The following is a 17,120-nucleotide window of genomic DNA, read 5'->3' on the forward strand; positions in this document are numbered from 1 at the left end:
TAGTTGAACAGTATATCTCCAGGGGCGGGAGTATGTAAATCTTGTTTCCTCGGGGGGCGGGACTTCCCTTTGATTTGCGGTTGGATGGCAGGGATCTATCGAGTTGACACGTAACGCAAGTTAAAAGTGGTATGCAGGCCTCTTTAGCCATTTTGGTACAAACTTTTTCGCACAACTTCTGTAGCATTGCATCGGAGAAAAACACGACGTAACGAAGAGGAGGGGGTGACTTTTCGTTCCTCTGCAAACTCAGAACCTCGAGTCGTTTGGTGAAAATCTGTGCGACCATTTTTGAAGCGAAAACGACTGCGGCTGGTGTTAGCCTACGAAAGTAATGTTTACGTTAACCCGTCTGACCTGCGTGGAAATGTCTCCTGACTTGGAGTGACGGGTGAGGTTGGAAGTCGAGTCTGGAAGTTTCCAGCAGTAAAGACGGCGCTTACCCGCTCAAGCAGCGGGGAGGGGCGCGGGTCGAACATGGGAAACGGTGTGTGCTCGCGGAGGCAACGGAGGATTTTTCAGGTTCTCCTACTCGTCACCGTGGTTTGCGGAATGATGTACGGCGGCATGGTGTCGTACGAGATGCACAAGGAGCTGAAGCGGACGCAAGCCATGGCACTAAAGTACCAGCAGCACCAAGAGTCTCTGTCGGCTCAGCTCCAAGGTAAACACAGTGACTATTTCCTGATTGACTCCCCCTTTGCCCGGCGCTCGTTTCACAATTTTTGATTTTGTTGTCCCTCATCTGTTTGGAACTTTGTAAGACCAAACTCCAATTCAATTCGGCGTGAAGCATGACAAACCTCCAAAAGCAGTAGTAGGCGTTGGGAAGTTGTAGCAACTCAATTGTGAGGACAGTAAACTGATGGTCGTTCTCTGAAAGACAGGTCATGACCTTTATCCCAGGGTGCTGTTTAATCTTCTGACCAGGTTACGTTTTAGCAAAGAGCTCAACTCCCAGCTAAGTGGATTCTCTGGGGGGTTTTTTCCCCTCAGAGGTGGTGGGGTTTAATGCTTAATACAGGACCCCCATACACACGCACGCACCCAAACATACTTTGGGTGTAGTCTGTAGTTCTCAGCCTACAGTTGCCTTCAAGCACTAGGAGAGCATGGTTTAATGGTGACATTGTGCATTTTTTTCACATTTTAAAACAGTTCCCAGGCGTCTTACATACTTGTCTATCATATGCCTTTGTTAAAAGATTGCAAATATCAAGAATTATTGTAAACTTTGTCCACAACATAACTTGTCTTGATGTAATCAACTCGTTTTAGAGACCTTCTTTTTCACAGAAATCGGCCAATCACGATTGGTGACCATCAATTGATGTATCACTCATGCAGGCACTCAGACTATTTGTAGACAAATGTTAAAAAGTCTGTTTTCCTTACTATGGAGGCCTAGACCTGTTCATAACATTTGTCCACAATAGAATCCAGGGTAATTCCAGTGATAGAAAATAATTAATGAATATGGTTAACTTGAACAGAAAACAATGACTCAAGCTTAAAGTTGCATTGGAAAATACTGATCATTTCATGTTTATTAAAAAAAAAAAAAAAAAAAAAAAAACGGTATGTCAAATAATGGTTGGTAATCAGACTTTCCTAGCCTTTATTTAGCAATTCTGAATCGTTTTGGACTACATACACCTGGAACTGAAGTTTAATTATTTACCAACAGTATTTTCTTCACCTGAGACATAACATTGAAACACGTACCCAAAATGTTTCCTTTAATGTGTATGCAATGAAAATATTATTACTTTGTTTTTTTTCTTTAAAACAACAGCCTTGTTTGTTTCAGTTTACATTTCAAGACAAAAAGCCCATTTCATAGACTCTATGTTTTGGCACTGTGCCACAAGTTCTCTAAGTCAGGAAGGGCCTAATAGAACGCTATGCCCATTAAACCAACTCAAACGGCAGTGCCATTTCATTGATGGTGTGTGTGTGTGTGTGTGTGTGTGTGTGTGTGTGTGTGTGTGTGTGTGTGTGTGTGTGTGTGTGTGTGTGTGTGTGTGTGTGTGTGTGTGTGTGTGTGTGTGTGTGTGTGTGTGTGTGTGTGTGTGTGTGTGTAAATGGGGCAGCTCGAGCTAAGGGGCAGCGCGTTCACTGGTATTGACACACTTCTGTTCCATTACAGAAGGCTGAAGGGCTTTAAAGAAAACGTGCAAGTGATTTTAAAATGTTGGTATGATGACAAACCTATTTTGCAAAGATTTTTGAAGTTTTGAAGTGAGGTGAGAATTGGACTTCATTGTCCAAATATTTAACAAGATACTTCATACCTGCGTTTCATGTTTGCTTCCTGAGTACACATCAGTACAAGATAACACTTTAAAAGGGCTCTTATCCTGTGTAACTAGTTTGACTTCACATTGTGGTGTTGGACACTCAGCATTTATACAGTTGGTGTAACTTGATACAGATGGATGAGTGTTGATTGTTTCCTGTTCCCTCTATTTTACATTTGTGAGTGAGGGTAATCAGTATAGACCAGTGTTTCCCAACATTTTTTCATTCATGGCACACCTTTTCATTGGAAAAAATCTCGCGGCACACCGCCAACAAAAATCTGTTAAGCTCCTATATTAAAATCAGTTATATTACAACGAAACACGTAGAGTCCTATTCCTATATATGTATGGAGTCGAATAATTTAATAGAAATAAATACTAAATATTCTTTAAATTGTATTCCTTTTTTTTAATAAAAGTGACAGTTTTTTAAAAAGGTTTTAGACGGTGTAAGAAATAAACTATTTAAAGTGATTGTGATTAAAATAAAAGAATCAACGTGATTTTGTTTACTGTTTTAGACTAGGTCTATAAATATTGAAACAATAAGAACAAAGTCACTTTTAAAGACGCTCTGCTGTTCTGACAGCAGCTGAGTGGCTATCACAGTCGAGGAGTCTCGACTTGACTGCTTATTTTACGTATGTGAAAAATAACCAATCCAGGTTCTCCGGTTGAACTGCATTCTCTGATTTCCATCGGACCACAACCGTCATAGTGTCTGTCACTGTTGGCAAAAGCACACAGCAACACACACATAAACTGAATATGTGCCGATGCAATATAATCATATCGACACAATATGAAATCTCAAGATTCTCCGATTCTCCACACATGCACGATTAGCAAGTGGCTGACCAGGCCTTGCGCGAACTGACCAGTGGTTTGGCGATCCTGTTTACAATGCGATCCGTAATTAATATTGGACAGTCCCACGGCACAGCTGAACGTCTCTCACGGCACACTGGTTGGGAAACACTGGTATAGACAATAGGAGGAGTTTAAAAAAATTACAAAAATGTGCTTATGAACATGCAAATTTTAAATTATACTTGCACAATTAACCAGTGCTTCCCTCCTCGTGCTGTGATTGACAGTATTTGGGCTGTAAGCCACCAGCCCTTTTTTTCTTTTTGATGGCGCTGCCGTGAGCGTCTGTTAATTTATTTAGACCTCTTCCCAAGCAGGCATGCAGTGATTTTTCTAATTTATTTTTTCCTTTGGCGGCGGCTCGGTGGCGCACTGGGTAGCACGTCCGCCTCACAGTTAGGAGGGTGCGGGTTCGATTCCACCTCCGGCCCTCCCTGTGCGGAGTTTGCATGTTCTCCCCGAGCCCGCGTGGGCTTTCTCCGGGCACTCCGGTTTCCTCCCACATCCCAAAAACATGCTTGGTAGGCCGATTGAAGACTCCAAATTGTCCCTAGGTGTGAGTGTGAGTGCGATTGGTTGTCTGTCTCTGTGTGCCCTGCGATTGGCTGGCAACCAGTTCAGGGTGTCCCCCGCCTACTGCCCGATGACGGCTGGGATAGGCTCCAGCACGCCCGCGACCCCCGTGGGGACTAAGCGGTTCAGAAAATGGATGGATGGATGGATTTTTTCCTTTGTTTTGGCGTCATGTCTTATTGCTTTGATGACTTATAGCTTGTCGAAATTACTGGTTTCCTGTGATGGCGCAATTGTTAGTGGCAGCGTTTTCTTGGAGCCTATTAAGTTTGCGCTCATGTCATGTGTTTCTTTATATACCCACTCTGCGGTATGAATGCTTCTGGACCAGAATTCCCTAAGGGAGCAATCCAAGGGATGAATAAAGTTAAGTCTATGTCATCAGGCTGTATTGGAAATTGGCCTGAAACTGAGACGATGGTTGCTAATTCTTCCATAACAGAGAAATAGACTGCTGTGTACGTGCACGTTTTAGAAGACATTTTATAATAATAATGTGTCACTCATTATCAAAATCTTATGATATGATATCTTAACGGTGTTAAGGCCACAGTAGGCATGTTGTAATACTATTGAGAGAAACAAAAAAATACTTTGGGAACAATGCTACACTGCGAAAAATTAAGTGCCAGGAATGATAACTTTGAAAAAGAGGTCATCGCAACTACTGCGTCAAAAAGGCAAATAAACACAGTCATGACATGACACATGATTGGCTTATCCAAATTATGGATAAGATTATCTCTAACACTTGTAGTTTGTACTGATAATTGATCAGTCCAAAATTCTCATTTAAAATTTAAATTCCTGCCTTGTCGCCATATCACAATGTTTCCTTCCTCTTTTCACCTTCACATTTGCAGTGGTCTATGAGCATCGATCAAGACTGGAGAAGTCGCTTCAGAAGGAGAGGTTAGAGCACAAAAAGGCCAAAGAAGGTGAGATGACAAGTAGGAACATTTGTTTCATCTCATTCAGTTGCTTCATGCAAAATTACCAATGCTGATGTTAAAATTTACACATTTTAAACAAGTTTGATGTTGTTGTATTTTTTTTTTAAAAAACATACTTTTTTTTTTTTCTTTTCCAGATTACCTGGTGTATAAACTGGAATCACAACAGTCACTGAATAAAGAAAAGGTACTTTATTTCCCATTAAGCATCTTAACCTTATCTTTTATTTGAAATTATCATTCAAATATTCAATTTTATTTCAATTTTGTCTTCGTCAGCTTCCCATTATTCAATGTGTGTGGTGTGTCTCCCACAAGCAGTTTGACTAGTAAGACTGAACATTAAAGAGAAGTGTGTTTTTACAACATTTTGTTTGTGCTCTCACACAGCAAGAGTCCAGCAGCAAACTGAGCTCACTACACGTGCAACATCAGATGCTCAAGGTTCGGAGTCACTTTGTTCCAGCAAACATAAATACTGTAATGTTCGTCATATAAAATGACGACCGCAATGACCTCTGAGTTGTCTCTCAGAACCAGCACGAGGATCTAAAGAAGCAGCTTTATGAAATGCAAGAGCAGCATCAGATGCAGGGAAATGATCACAACCGGCTGCTAGAAGAGCACAGAGAGCGCTACGAAAAAATGCAGCAAGTCAAAGAAAGTGAGGTGGCCCAGCTGAAAGGTGCTGATTTCATTTTATTGAATAATTATGAGTATGTCTAGTTCTATTTGCCACATGCTGTTGTTGAGCCACAACGTCACACTTTCAATTTTCCCGCTATGTCTCCACCTTGTGACATAACTAGTAACTACATGTTATCAGTTTCTCAACTGTGGTTAGCATGTCTGTCTCACAGTTTGACAATCCGGGTCAGAACATTTCTATGTGTCTTTTGGGTTTTCTCTCCATATCTGTGTGTGTTTACTCCTGGTACGCTGGTTTCCTCCCTCACGCCCAAAGCATGCATGTTGAGTTAATCAAAGAATTGACATCTCTTGACCGTCGATAAGTGTGTGTGCTTGTGTATGATTATTTGCGTCTGTGCTCTGCTATTCACTGCGCAGTGCAGACCAGTCCAAGTTTTAAGAGGCCTCTCACGCAAAGTCAGCTATGATACATTTCACTTACCCACAATCCTAGTGAGCGATACTGTGTAGATGGAAGGTTTTACATAAACGGTATTACTTGGGTTTTTTTCAGGATAAGATTGTAATGTAGATAATGCAATTCAGGGGTCAAGTCTCTTGCTTCAAGCCTCCCTTTTATACCTGCAGACAATGTATTTAACCTCAGAGAAGAAAATAAGCAGCTAAGAAAAGCCCATCATGACATTCACATCCAACTGCAGGATGCTCAGGTGAGACTTTTTAATCTACTTATCAGACTTGTTGCTTCCTTCTTTGTAATCAGTTGCTGGCCTGTTAAGGTGTATGTTCTGTTGTCTAATAGATTTTAGGCACTGGGATCTCAAAAACATTGAGTGGAAAATGCAGAGAATGAGGCCTATTTCATCAAGTTAAATGTTGCTTTGAATAATGTTGTTACCTTTGTGTTCAGGTGAGGCATCAAGACCTGAAGAAGGCACACGATCAGATCACGCTGTCACTAGAAGACCATAAGAATGCGCTAGCGGCAGCTCAGGTAGGCAAACAGTTAAATGCGTTCATTAAAACAGGATGGTATGAAAATAAGACTTAAGATCTAGCCACTGTGTTGATATTAATATTACACTAATATAACAATATAACACTAATATTAATATAACACTGTTGTTAAAATCAAATACTTGTCTAAGTCAAATAACTGAAGATCAGATTTGTCTGGCTCTCCTTATTAGCGAGTTACTATTTATAAATAGTGACAAACTGACTAAAAGGAAATGTTAGTATGACTTAATACTGAAAACTTTAATCTTACTTTTTTTGTTAACTGTTTACAGTGTTGATTTAATACTCCTTTGGACTAAATGACATCATAATTCATTTAATTTATACAGTAATCCCTCGTTTGTCGCGGATAATTGGTTCCAAGTTTATTTTGAATTTGTGAATTTTTTTCTTGGGGGTAATCTGTGATGTACTGAAGCCGCGATAATCGAACCGCGATGTAGCAAAGGATTACTGTAATGCATTTTACAGTTCATAGACATTTCTAAGATCACATCAATCTCTTCTCTCGTGATATGTTTGTTTAAACCCTGTGGTGCTTCTATTGTAGGTACAAGTTAATGAATACAAAGAGCTGAAGGAGTCCCTTAACAAGGCACCAAACTTGAGACAGCCTGAGCAAAACTCTGTGCTCCAGCAACCAGATCCAAAGTCCCGGCTGGCCTTTGTATTGAAGCAGCCAAATGAGGAGGTGCCTGTACTGAAAGAGGATCACCATGATACTGCATCCAGGGTAATTTGATAGTATTTTTTAACCCCCTCTAGGCTTACCCAACAAAAGATTTGTGTTAACATCAACATTTTGTTTCAGTTGGATCAGCAAGAGCCCAAAGTTCAGTCTCACCCCACCACGTCAGAGAAAGATGAGGAGGGAGATGCAGAGAGGAAGAGGGAGCTGGCTGAGGAAGAAATGGCCCAAGCAGGACAGCCTCAAAAGCTAGAGGAGGAGGACCCCGATCAACAGCGGGAGGAGCAACAGGAAGAGGATGAAAGCGAGCAAGAACTGGAACAGCCAGATGAGAACGCCTTGGACAGCCAGAAACATCAACTGCCTGTCAGAATCATTTTACTCATCTGAACGTCATAATTCTGAGCATGTTTCACAGTCAATAACTGCAATTTTTTTTAAAGACAAACCCACTCAATTAGCTTCTACCCCAGAAAAAGTTGTTAAAAAGTCATTTCTTCCACTTCTTGTTTCATTTTTAAATTTCCCCTAGGAGGTATGATGCACCTGTGTCTCATATAATTATAATTTATTTTATGAAAATAAATATGTATTTCAGAAGCCACAGCAAGGGGGGGAGGGCGCCAAATCCGCTTACGAGCAGCAGCAGGAGCAGCAGCGCCTGGAAGCTCAGAAGGCCGAAGAGCGCCGCTTGATCCAAATGCGACAGGACTCCCTGCAGGCCCAGAGAGAGAAGGTGCTGAGGGAGAGAGAGTCAAAGCTGAAGGAAGAACAGGAGAGGGAGAAGCAGCAGCATCAGGAAGCTGACCGACGGGAGCAGCTGCTAAGAGAGGAGCAACAAAGGTCAGACAAACTCACAGACGGGTACATGCAGCGAGTGACAATGTGATCACGACGGGCATGTTTGGACCGAAAATGAACATATTTTAAGTCGAAAAGTGCCATTCCTAAGACATTTTATGAGTTCTGAGATGAGCTGTGTATTATGTCTTTGTTCTCAGGAAGAAGGCCGAGTACGAAGACATGGACCATGATCTAGACCAACGAGAAATGCATCACACTGACAGTAAAGAAGGTAAAACGTAATATTCACATCTAGTATGTTTTTGAAACCTTGTCAGAGGAGTTTATTAGTTTCTTTCTTTTTTTTTTCCACAGAGAAACATTCTGTGTTGTTGCACGGTGGCATGAAGATGCCACATCAGCAGGTGATTTCTTTGTCCTTGTTATATCAAGCTCGTCAGGCCTAACTTTGTTTTGCATGCACACACCAGTTTGAAAGTTTCCAACGGGAAATTGGGTAAAAAAAAACAGATTACAGCAGCAAAAGTGAAACAATTGTGTTTTGTGTGTTTAGTTCCCCTCTGCCTTTTACTCTACCACAGGGTGCCATCGGTGGCGGCGAACTGGACCCCGAGGATGATCCTAACAACCAGGGAGAGGACGAATTTGAAGAAGCAGAGGAAGACCAGTCACATCATCGTGTTAAGAAGGATGAAGTTCTGGAGGAAGAAGAGGAGGAGGAGCCGGCAAAAGCCAAGCACGTAGACTCACACGAAGGCCCCGAGAATCCTGCTATGGAGGACGAGCTGGTGGTGAGTGGATGCACTGAGAAGAATTGGAATATAGCCAAAAGGAAGATGGTATCGCTTGAAAGGGTAACAATCCAAGTGGACATATGACATCATGTAAGCCCACGTCTGTGCATCACTCTCCAGATTGCTGGAAACCCGGATCAGCAGGAGGACAATCCAGATGACCAGTATCAGGAGGACGCTGAGGAGGAGGTGATAACAACACCATTTGTTAGTTATGGTTATATGAGACTGGCATAATAGGATTTTTTTTTCTCTAAAGAACATTACTATTTATTTGTTTAATGAGTGGTGGGCTGTCAGTTAATTAAACAATTAAACTTTAATTGTACTTGATCCGATAGTTTGAATGCTCATATGAACCTGACCAAATGTGCACGCCATTTATCTGATCGTTCATATTCTGTTTAGGCAAATGTCAAGAAAGACATCCCATGTCTTACTTCCAATGTATTTTTTGTAAAATGGTTTATCTATTTTTAATTGCCTAATGCCACTAGATGAGTCACTTATGTCATGCCTCTCTGATCTAAAAGGCTCAAGAGGACATTGCTGGTGAGAAGGAGAGGGAGGACAAACTGGAGGAGGATGAGGAGGAGACATACATTGAGGAGAACACAGAACAGGTCGGTTACTTGGTATACCATTTTTCTATGTTGTTGGGTGGGTAGCCGCGTTTTAACATAACAGCCTGCAAAAGGTTATGTAGTATTTGCTCCGTACATCCAAATACACAGCTTCCAGCAACTTATTGAAATGAAATCCACAGAGGATTGTATTTTGCAGCGGGCTCAATCAAAATCAATCAATTCCTTTAACTGGAAAATAAAAATCCACTGAGACAAAGGTCTCTTTTTCAAGTCTAATCTAGCCAAGTAAAAGAGTTTATGGATTGGCCTGTGTGAATTGAGACAGTCATGCACCTCTGTGCCCCTAATTAATTGCTGGATATATCATCTGCTTGAATAAGCAAGTACTTCACCTCAAGGTGCTTCCATTTTTTCCCCTTAAGGATGAAAATACAGGTGATGAAACTAGGTGCTGTGATTTCCCTTGCTTGTCTCACACCACATGCAGAGCAGCCATGATATAACCAAGGTGTAGAGTAGAAAATCATATGGGGGGGAAAAAACTGCAGAGTTGTGGCCCTCTAAGTGATGGAGTAGCAGAGTTTCATGTGCATTTTAATAAATTATTTAAATTGTCTTGCTTCTACAACTGGTCCTCTACAAGAAATTAAACATCCTTGATATCTATAGGATGAAATAGTTGTATCTCTGACCATGTCTTATGTTAATGGCAACGTTTTTTATATTCAATTGATGCCCCACCTAATTTTGTGGATGGTAAGCAGAGTATAGAGTAACAAATATGTTACAAAAGTAGTATGTTGACCTTGTCAGCCTCAGTTTCGTGCCAAATGGTTTTAAAATGTCATTTGCTTGTTATGACATAAGTGGCAGTGAGATGCACTCGTATGCAGGGACCACACAAGAGAGAGCCTCACGGCAAAGACCCTGAGGAAGAGAATTACGAGGAAGAGGAAGAGGGGCCCGGTCGAGACAAGGGAACCGTTCGACGGGCGGAAATGTAAATCTGAAAGAAACACTGAGAAGTTTGTCGTCCTCATTACAAAAAATGAAGCCAACAGCCTCCCACTCAAGACTCCAAGAAGGACGATTGGGATCGAACTCCTGGAGATGGCAAAGGCTTTTGTTGGAACCGATCCGCTTTCACTGTGCAATTGAACGGAATGTAATCGGTGAGGATGGTTTTACATGCTGTACAATGTTGTTGTTTTTATATTCATACCTTCTACACATGCAAAGAATGTGCTTTCAGCAAGATGGCTGTAAAGTCAAAAAAATAAGTTAATATTCTTTGTTTAAAAAGGTCAGTAAAATGTTCATCTGGTATGCCAATCAATCACTTGTTCTTTTATTTATTATTGATTGATTGTGACGCCTTTGACAATCAAGCAAGGTGCAATTTCAAGCCAAGTTTATCTCACGGACATGTGCCTTTCCATACAGAGTTCTCATTTTGCATTTTCAAGTGTATAGTATATGGAAAGATGGCATGTAACAAGAAATTTCTGCCTTATCATACATACACTGTCCACTTTTTTAAAGTTTTCCGTCAACAAATCCGATGCAATTTTCATTACAATGTACAATAAAATTATGCTGTCTTTTTGCATATTTTTCAACTGTATTTGAAGCAAAAGTGGGATTTTAATGACTGGTATTTTGTCAACTGAATGTTTTGTGTGGAATAAAGATTTCAGTTGTATTTTGTTTGACCCGGTAATTGATTTCACTACTTGTTAATGTTATTTTGAAACTTCATTATATTGGATATCAATATTTTGTCTATGACAATATATTAATATTGTCATATAACACTATTCACAACATAATGTATATAAGACAGTGTCATGACATTGCAAAGGGTCAGAGGATGAGGTTTATGGTATATTGCCTAATGTAAGAGTTAAGCAATGCAAAACATGCCAATTTCCTTTTTATCATTCACTGTACATAATATTAATTCTGCTGTGACGAGACTGCAGCTCTAAGCGGTGATCTTTTGCCTACCCTTAATATTAGGGGGGAAATTATCATAAAACAACTTCCGATAATTACATTTTAACACTAGTCCCTGCTGGTCGCAAAGCCCCTGACTTAAACCTTGTCTTCTGCATTTAATTTCACCACTGCAGTGTTAATGAGCTCTCCCATACCACATGAAGACTTCATTGAATAAATGACAGTACAGGTTTGGACAAAAATTTGGTACTGAACCCCATAGTTGGGTCGACCATGACGCTAAATAGGATGAGCAGTGGAAAACTGAGGTTCAGATGAAACAATTCCAAAACACATTTTTATCAAATCACTTTTTTTTTTATTTGTATATTCCAGTCACCATCCTAAAACATTTACATATCTATGTAAAAACAACCATGTAAACAGGCGAAGGTAATGTAGTCGATTAGCCTTGATATCTCCTGAAGGCCTTCTCAACATGTTTCTTTTTACCAAATTCCGTTATTGTCAGGCAGACGTGACCATAATTGCTCAAACCTCCAACAAAAATGCCTGCTCATGTATTCTAGGTATGTTGGTTTTGGCAGCAGTTGTGGCATATTTAAGGTAAAAAAGTTTTTTTTCCCTCCTCTGAGTAAATGTAATGTCTGCAGAGCACATATCCATCTCTGGAAAATGTCACAAAATGTTGCACATCCTCGTGATTTGTGGGAATTGAAATCCAGTGTGCAGCTGGTCTTCTGGCAGCATCGGAACTCCATCCAGGATCTCAAGATTTGGCAAGAAGGAGAACACTCTGTGTAGGCAAAAAACCTAACCTAATTGGAGCATGCAGCCTTTACATAAAAAAAATCACGACACCTGACTGTTACTATAATAAATGCGCCCAAATGTTCAATTTATTCCTGCAATAAGTGTACTAGTGCACTTATTGAAGGAATATAATGAAAATTTGGGGGCATTTATTACATTAACTTCTGCTACAAACGTCTTTAACGGGCTGTCCTACAGTATTTGATTTGCAATTGACTGGCAACCAATTTTGTTTTGTTTTGAGTTCCTCACCGTGCACGGTAGTCCTGAAAGAAGGTCACTGGATTGAGGGCCAAGTTTAGAGATCGCAGAGGACTGTTCCTCAATGCATTCAATCCTTCCAGGGAGCTGATGGCATTCTCGGACAAGCAAAGTTGCTCCACGGCCGGAAGCTTTGGCAACTGGTGTAAAGACACCAGATGGTTCCGGTGCAGATTTAGTATCCTGCACCTGAAAATAGCCGAAAGAAAAGTGTTTTTGTTTTATTTTGCACGAGGCTGTTACTGAGGAAGGAAGTGATGTTCCTCTCTGCTGTACCTTGGCAGACAGACAGAACTCAGGTTGCTGAGAGAGTTGTTGACCAGCTGTAGTTGCTCCACCCGTATCAACCTGCGCAGAATGCGGAGGAAGTTTTGTTCCTGAAAATCGTCGCCCAAATCTTGGTAGGAGAGATTCAGCTCCTTTGGAGAGGAGGCAGCAGTTAGAGGGGTAGAACTTATCTTTAGTCATGTCGCACAGTACACAAAAAGTGTCATGACTCACTCGACAGTTTTCCCAGTTCTCTTGTCTTCTTTCTTCCCAACTCTGCCCTTCCTCCTCTCTCCTCCGCTTCCTCCTCCGTCTATCCACACAGGCCTCTCTTTGGATGAGCTCGTCATCGGATGGCCCTTTGGGTGACAGCAAGATAACTTTTTATATGCCAACGTAATTTTAAAACGGTGATGCCATGTCAGCGCCTATCCAAGCTAACTTTGATGATATTTAACGAGTTGAATTGCGTTAGATGACAAAACATAAGCCTCCCCGTGTGCATGTATGCAAAACATTTGAAGTATTTTTATTTGATAAAGACACATAGGAACTATTACACGAAAATTGCATATTTATATTATCTTATTATTTTATTTTGGCCACTGTTCAAAAGGGGACTGTGACAAAAACATTCACTCGCCATAAATGATATACCTTTAAAATAATAATGATTTCAATATAATGCAATGCAGGTATACTCCACTGTAAAGTACAACCACAATTATGTCATATCGAGGCACACCTTCTCGAACCCTGGGGCAGGTCAGCTGATCTCCGGTAAGGTCACACTGTGGCAGGTGATGCCACGAGGCAAACCGGAAGCGGCTGGCTGGAAGCTGTGTGCAAAAAACAAGAAACTCGTGTTGGGATTGAGGCATGAAACCACTCAACATTACTGTCCTCAAATTGCCGATTGTGATTCTTCATCAAACTGTGTATTTTTTTATGTGTGGTTTAATGCAGTCGTATTATATATAAAGCTTCCACCTAAAACATACATGTACTGTATGCTAATAGAATAATGAAGCAAATAATGAACAAAGAGTAAAAGGAATGAAAAACTACCAAGTATCAGAAGTATGTATGTCATTTCAGCTAGGATGTATTGGTGGAAAGAAGGGCGAGCAGTAGAAAATGGCAGATGGCATAAAGCACTGTAATGAACCATAAATGCCCATTAGAGCAGCAATGTGCTTGTTACCTGATGTTACCTCAGTAGAAATCAAAGTCAAAGTCAGCTTTATTGTCAATTTCTCCACATGCCAAAGACACACAAAGAAACCGAAATTTCGTTCCCCCCTATCCCACGGTGACAAGACATGGCTCACAACAGACAAACAAGTAAACAAGTATAACAAAAGCGTGCTGAATAAATAATGAATAAATAACACAACAATAAATAAATAAATAAATAAGAGGAGCAGAAAAAAAAGGACCAAAATAAATAAAATGTTCACTCAGAGTAACTTTATGCACAAGACTATCAATTTAACCAGCTCAGTGGCCCAGCGGTAAAGTGTCCACCCTGAGACTGGAAGGTTGTGGGTTCTAACGCCGGCCGGATCATACCAAAGACTATAAAAATGGGACCCATTTGCCTCCCTGCTTGGCACTCAGCATTAACGGTTGGAATTGAGGGGTTAGATCACCAAATAATTTCCCGAGCGCGGCACCGCTGCTGCTCACTGCTCCCCTCTCCCCCAGGGGATCAAAATCACACGGGGATGGGTTAAATGCAGAGGAAAAATTTCACCATACCCAGATGTGTGTGTGACGATCATTGGGACTTTAACTTAAGTGCATAATAGGGTATTTAGACCCTTTTTAGGCATTCTCAACTGGGCAGCACAGTGATTTAGTGGTTAGCACATGTGCCTCACAGCGGAGCGATCCTAAGTTTACATATCAACTACCTCAGTACCCCTGAAATATAACTAGCCTTCATGATGGATATATATATATTGTTTTTTATTAACAATGGGAGTCGAGTAAAATGTTATTCCCTCAATGTCAACATTGGCTAGTGAGTGTGAACAGCTGCATGTTTTAGAATTTGTTGGTTCCCACAAAGGTACTCCACCCTCTTCATTTGCAATCCAAATGAGTTTAGGTTAAGAGTCCCAGAGCCCCTGGAGTAAGGAGAAAAAAAAAAACACTTTTGACCAAACTCTTTCTTGTAAAAGTTCTTATGAGGCTGTAAATTCTCAGTAATTGTGCTATCATGTCTAGTAAATATTAATATAGTAGTTCTATTCATGCAGTGCTATAAAATATGGGACTATTTGGCTTAGTGGTTAATGGAGTGCTTTGTCACTCCCTTGCTGACCTTTTCAACCTCCTCATGTAACTCTAGACTATTGCTGCCCACACAAGAATAGGACTGCTCCCTTTTGACGCTGTTTCACACTGAGATGAAGCATGACAAAATATTGCAAATGTAGAATAAACACATTCCATTTTTAAAACACAGCATACAAAAGCCATGATTCATTTTTACATGTCTCCCTAAAGGAGTCATACTGTAATGCATTTTCCCGCAATTTGAAACAGTTCTTGGGTGTTTTAACATGTCTGCAACACTCTTATCAAAATACCCCAACGTTCAAGAAGCATAAACATTCATTAAATTTACTGAGTATATCTTGCCATGATGAAATTAGAGCAAGTTGGTGCCTGCTCCAGACTCTTTCTGCTAGTAATATCACATATTTTCAACAAGGGTGGGGATTAATAATTATCAAATAATTCCTAATTAAATTTTATTTTAACAAAATTAACAATTATCTATTTTTGAGCTTTATCAAAATAGAGTGGACCAGTCATCATGAAAAAAAAAAAACATCAAACAAAACATAAATTACTGTATTGAGAATCTCTTTATGGATGAAAGAGCAAACAGAAGGCCGGAAGAAAAGGGGATCTGTAAATAGTAAATATCGTAAAATAAATATCGTATATGGGAAGGAAGTATATCAGAAAATATTAACAATTCCCATATCTGTGTTTCTGTCAGTGACTTACAGGTGTCGATCCAAGTCCAGAATCAGGACTCCGGTGCACGGAGGCGGGCAGGTGTGCCACACCGAGCTCAGAGTAATGGGACAAGTGGGATTTGGGGAGGCCGTCGCTGAGAGTGTTCACACCAGAAGAACTGAAAGGAGAAGAAGTGCATGTGCTGTCACGGAAGCTCTGGAGTCAGAACCTGACCACCGGGCGAGTGGTTGAGTTACAGCCTGCGATACCTGAGGAGGTCTGTCACTGGTTTATAATAGTCTGTGTGCCCTTTTATAATTTATTACATTGATTTCAAAGTGCAAAATAAACTATTTTGAGCCTTAGTTATCTATTAACTTTATGCCCACTTCAGGTATCAGATAAGACTTAATTAATCAGGCAGATTTGCTCAAATAAATCAATACTTTAAAATGTGTATGTTTTTTAAGAAATAAACAAAACTGGTATTGTTATAAACTTGAAAATCTACATTACAAACTACATTACAAATTCCAAACTTAATTGGTGGTTTAACTGGGCTGTTTAAATGCCTGGTCCCAATCTTAAACTTGTTTAAATGCCAAAATATAAAATAATGACTTTCCTATTGTGCAGACTTATAGGAAACAATATAAAAAGAAAATGATTAAAGTGTTTGGCGTCAAACAATATTAGCGTGGGCTCACCTTTCCGACATGTCCCAATCGTGTCCTGGTGAACTCTGCCAGCCTTTAACAACACATTGCGAGTCGTACCATTGGGCCGTGCGAAGGTGCAGTCGTGACCCATAAAGGCAAAATCTTGTGTTGGCGTTCTCTGCGACTAACTTTCCTCCTGCTCCCGAAGTGCCTCAGTCAGGTGAGACGCCACTCCTAGTGCTACAGGACTGGTGCTCCTGTGTTGCCTAGCAACCGTGCTCAAGTGAGGAAGGTGGAAAATATTACAAGGTTGGTATAACAGATTGTCAAAGTGAAAAATAATCGAATTTGACATTTTGATTACCTTAACTGGGAAGAGATGAGAGGAAGTTAATAGACATGAGAGATGTTTTCTTTGCCCTGAGTTGCCTTCTTTGTTATATAATGGCTGCTGCTGCTACCTCATATCTCATGTTACTGGAGGCTTCCTTAGCTCTGAATTCGTGTCATCAATACTGTTTCAACATTTTAATGTGTTTTAAGATCCTCATTTATTGGGCATTCGCATAATGATTAAAATGTATAACAAGAACTTCATCCACCCTTTTTGGTCATGTCTGCTTCACACCTACCATCCTTCATGTGTGGAGTTTGTATGTTTGCTCCCGTGTGGGTTTCTCCAGGTATACCAGCTTCCTCACACATTCCAAAAACATAATAGTTAGCTAAACTGAAGACATGAACTGTCCACAGGTGCCAATCTGAGTGTTCCTTGTCCATATCATATGTGCCTTGCGACTGACTGGCGAGCAGTCCAAGGTCCAGCCAGCCGACATATGACCCTTTTGGGGAAAAGTGGATTGTGGATTGACACAAGGTAAGAAAGATAAAATAGGAAATATTATATCAGATTATGATTTTATTGTGTGCATTTCCACTACA

The 17,120-nt window shown here is 40.4% G+C and overlaps 2 protein-coding genes across 3 annotated transcripts; one reads left to right on the forward strand and one right to left on the reverse strand.

The window, feature by feature from the left end:
* The first annotated feature begins 60 nt into the window (after positions 1–60).
* Positions 61–10,945, forward strand: LOC125972097 (Golgi integral membrane protein 4). 2 transcript variants are annotated; one of them, XM_049725473.2, is made up of 16 exons: positions 61–664; positions 4,610–4,684; positions 4,837–4,886; positions 5,090–5,143; positions 5,234–5,384; positions 5,978–6,060; positions 6,261–6,344; positions 6,921–7,103; positions 7,182–7,424; positions 7,657–7,901; positions 8,060–8,133; positions 8,217–8,266; positions 8,444–8,653; positions 8,777–8,845; positions 9,190–9,279; positions 10,137–10,945. In XM_049725473.2, exons 1-16 carry the CDS (start codon positions 478–480, stop codon positions 10,245–10,247), a joined length of 1,959 nt encoding a protein of 652 aa, XP_049581430.1. In that variant the 5' UTR covers positions 61–477; the 3' UTR covers positions 10,248–10,945. The 2 variants fall into 2 exon arrangements, with proteins under 2 accessions (XP_049581430.1, XP_049581431.1); XM_049725474.2 differs by having other exon boundaries at positions 10,111–10,256.
* Positions 10,946–11,349: 404 nt separating this feature from the next.
* Positions 11,350–16,364, reverse strand: LOC125972121 (acidic leucine-rich nuclear phosphoprotein 32 family member A). Its single transcript, XM_049725516.1, has 7 exons — positions 16,227–16,364; positions 15,568–15,697; positions 13,289–13,382; positions 12,778–12,902; positions 12,553–12,695; positions 12,268–12,465; positions 11,350–11,998 (listed from the first exon to the last, which is right to left on the reverse strand). The coding sequence occupies exons 1-7, from the start codon at positions 16,235–16,237 to the stop codon at positions 11,881–11,883; spliced, it is 819 nt and encodes a 272-aa protein (XP_049581473.1). The 5' UTR covers positions 16,238–16,364; the 3' UTR covers positions 11,350–11,880.
* Positions 16,365–17,120: the final 756 nt, after the last annotated feature.

Source organism: Syngnathus scovelli, chromosome 7 (assembly GCF_024217435.2).
Source record: "Syngnathus scovelli strain Florida chromosome 7, RoL_Ssco_1.2, whole genome shotgun sequence".
Classification (NCBI taxonomy): Eukaryota; Metazoa; Chordata; class Actinopteri; order Syngnathiformes; family Syngnathidae; genus Syngnathus; species Syngnathus scovelli.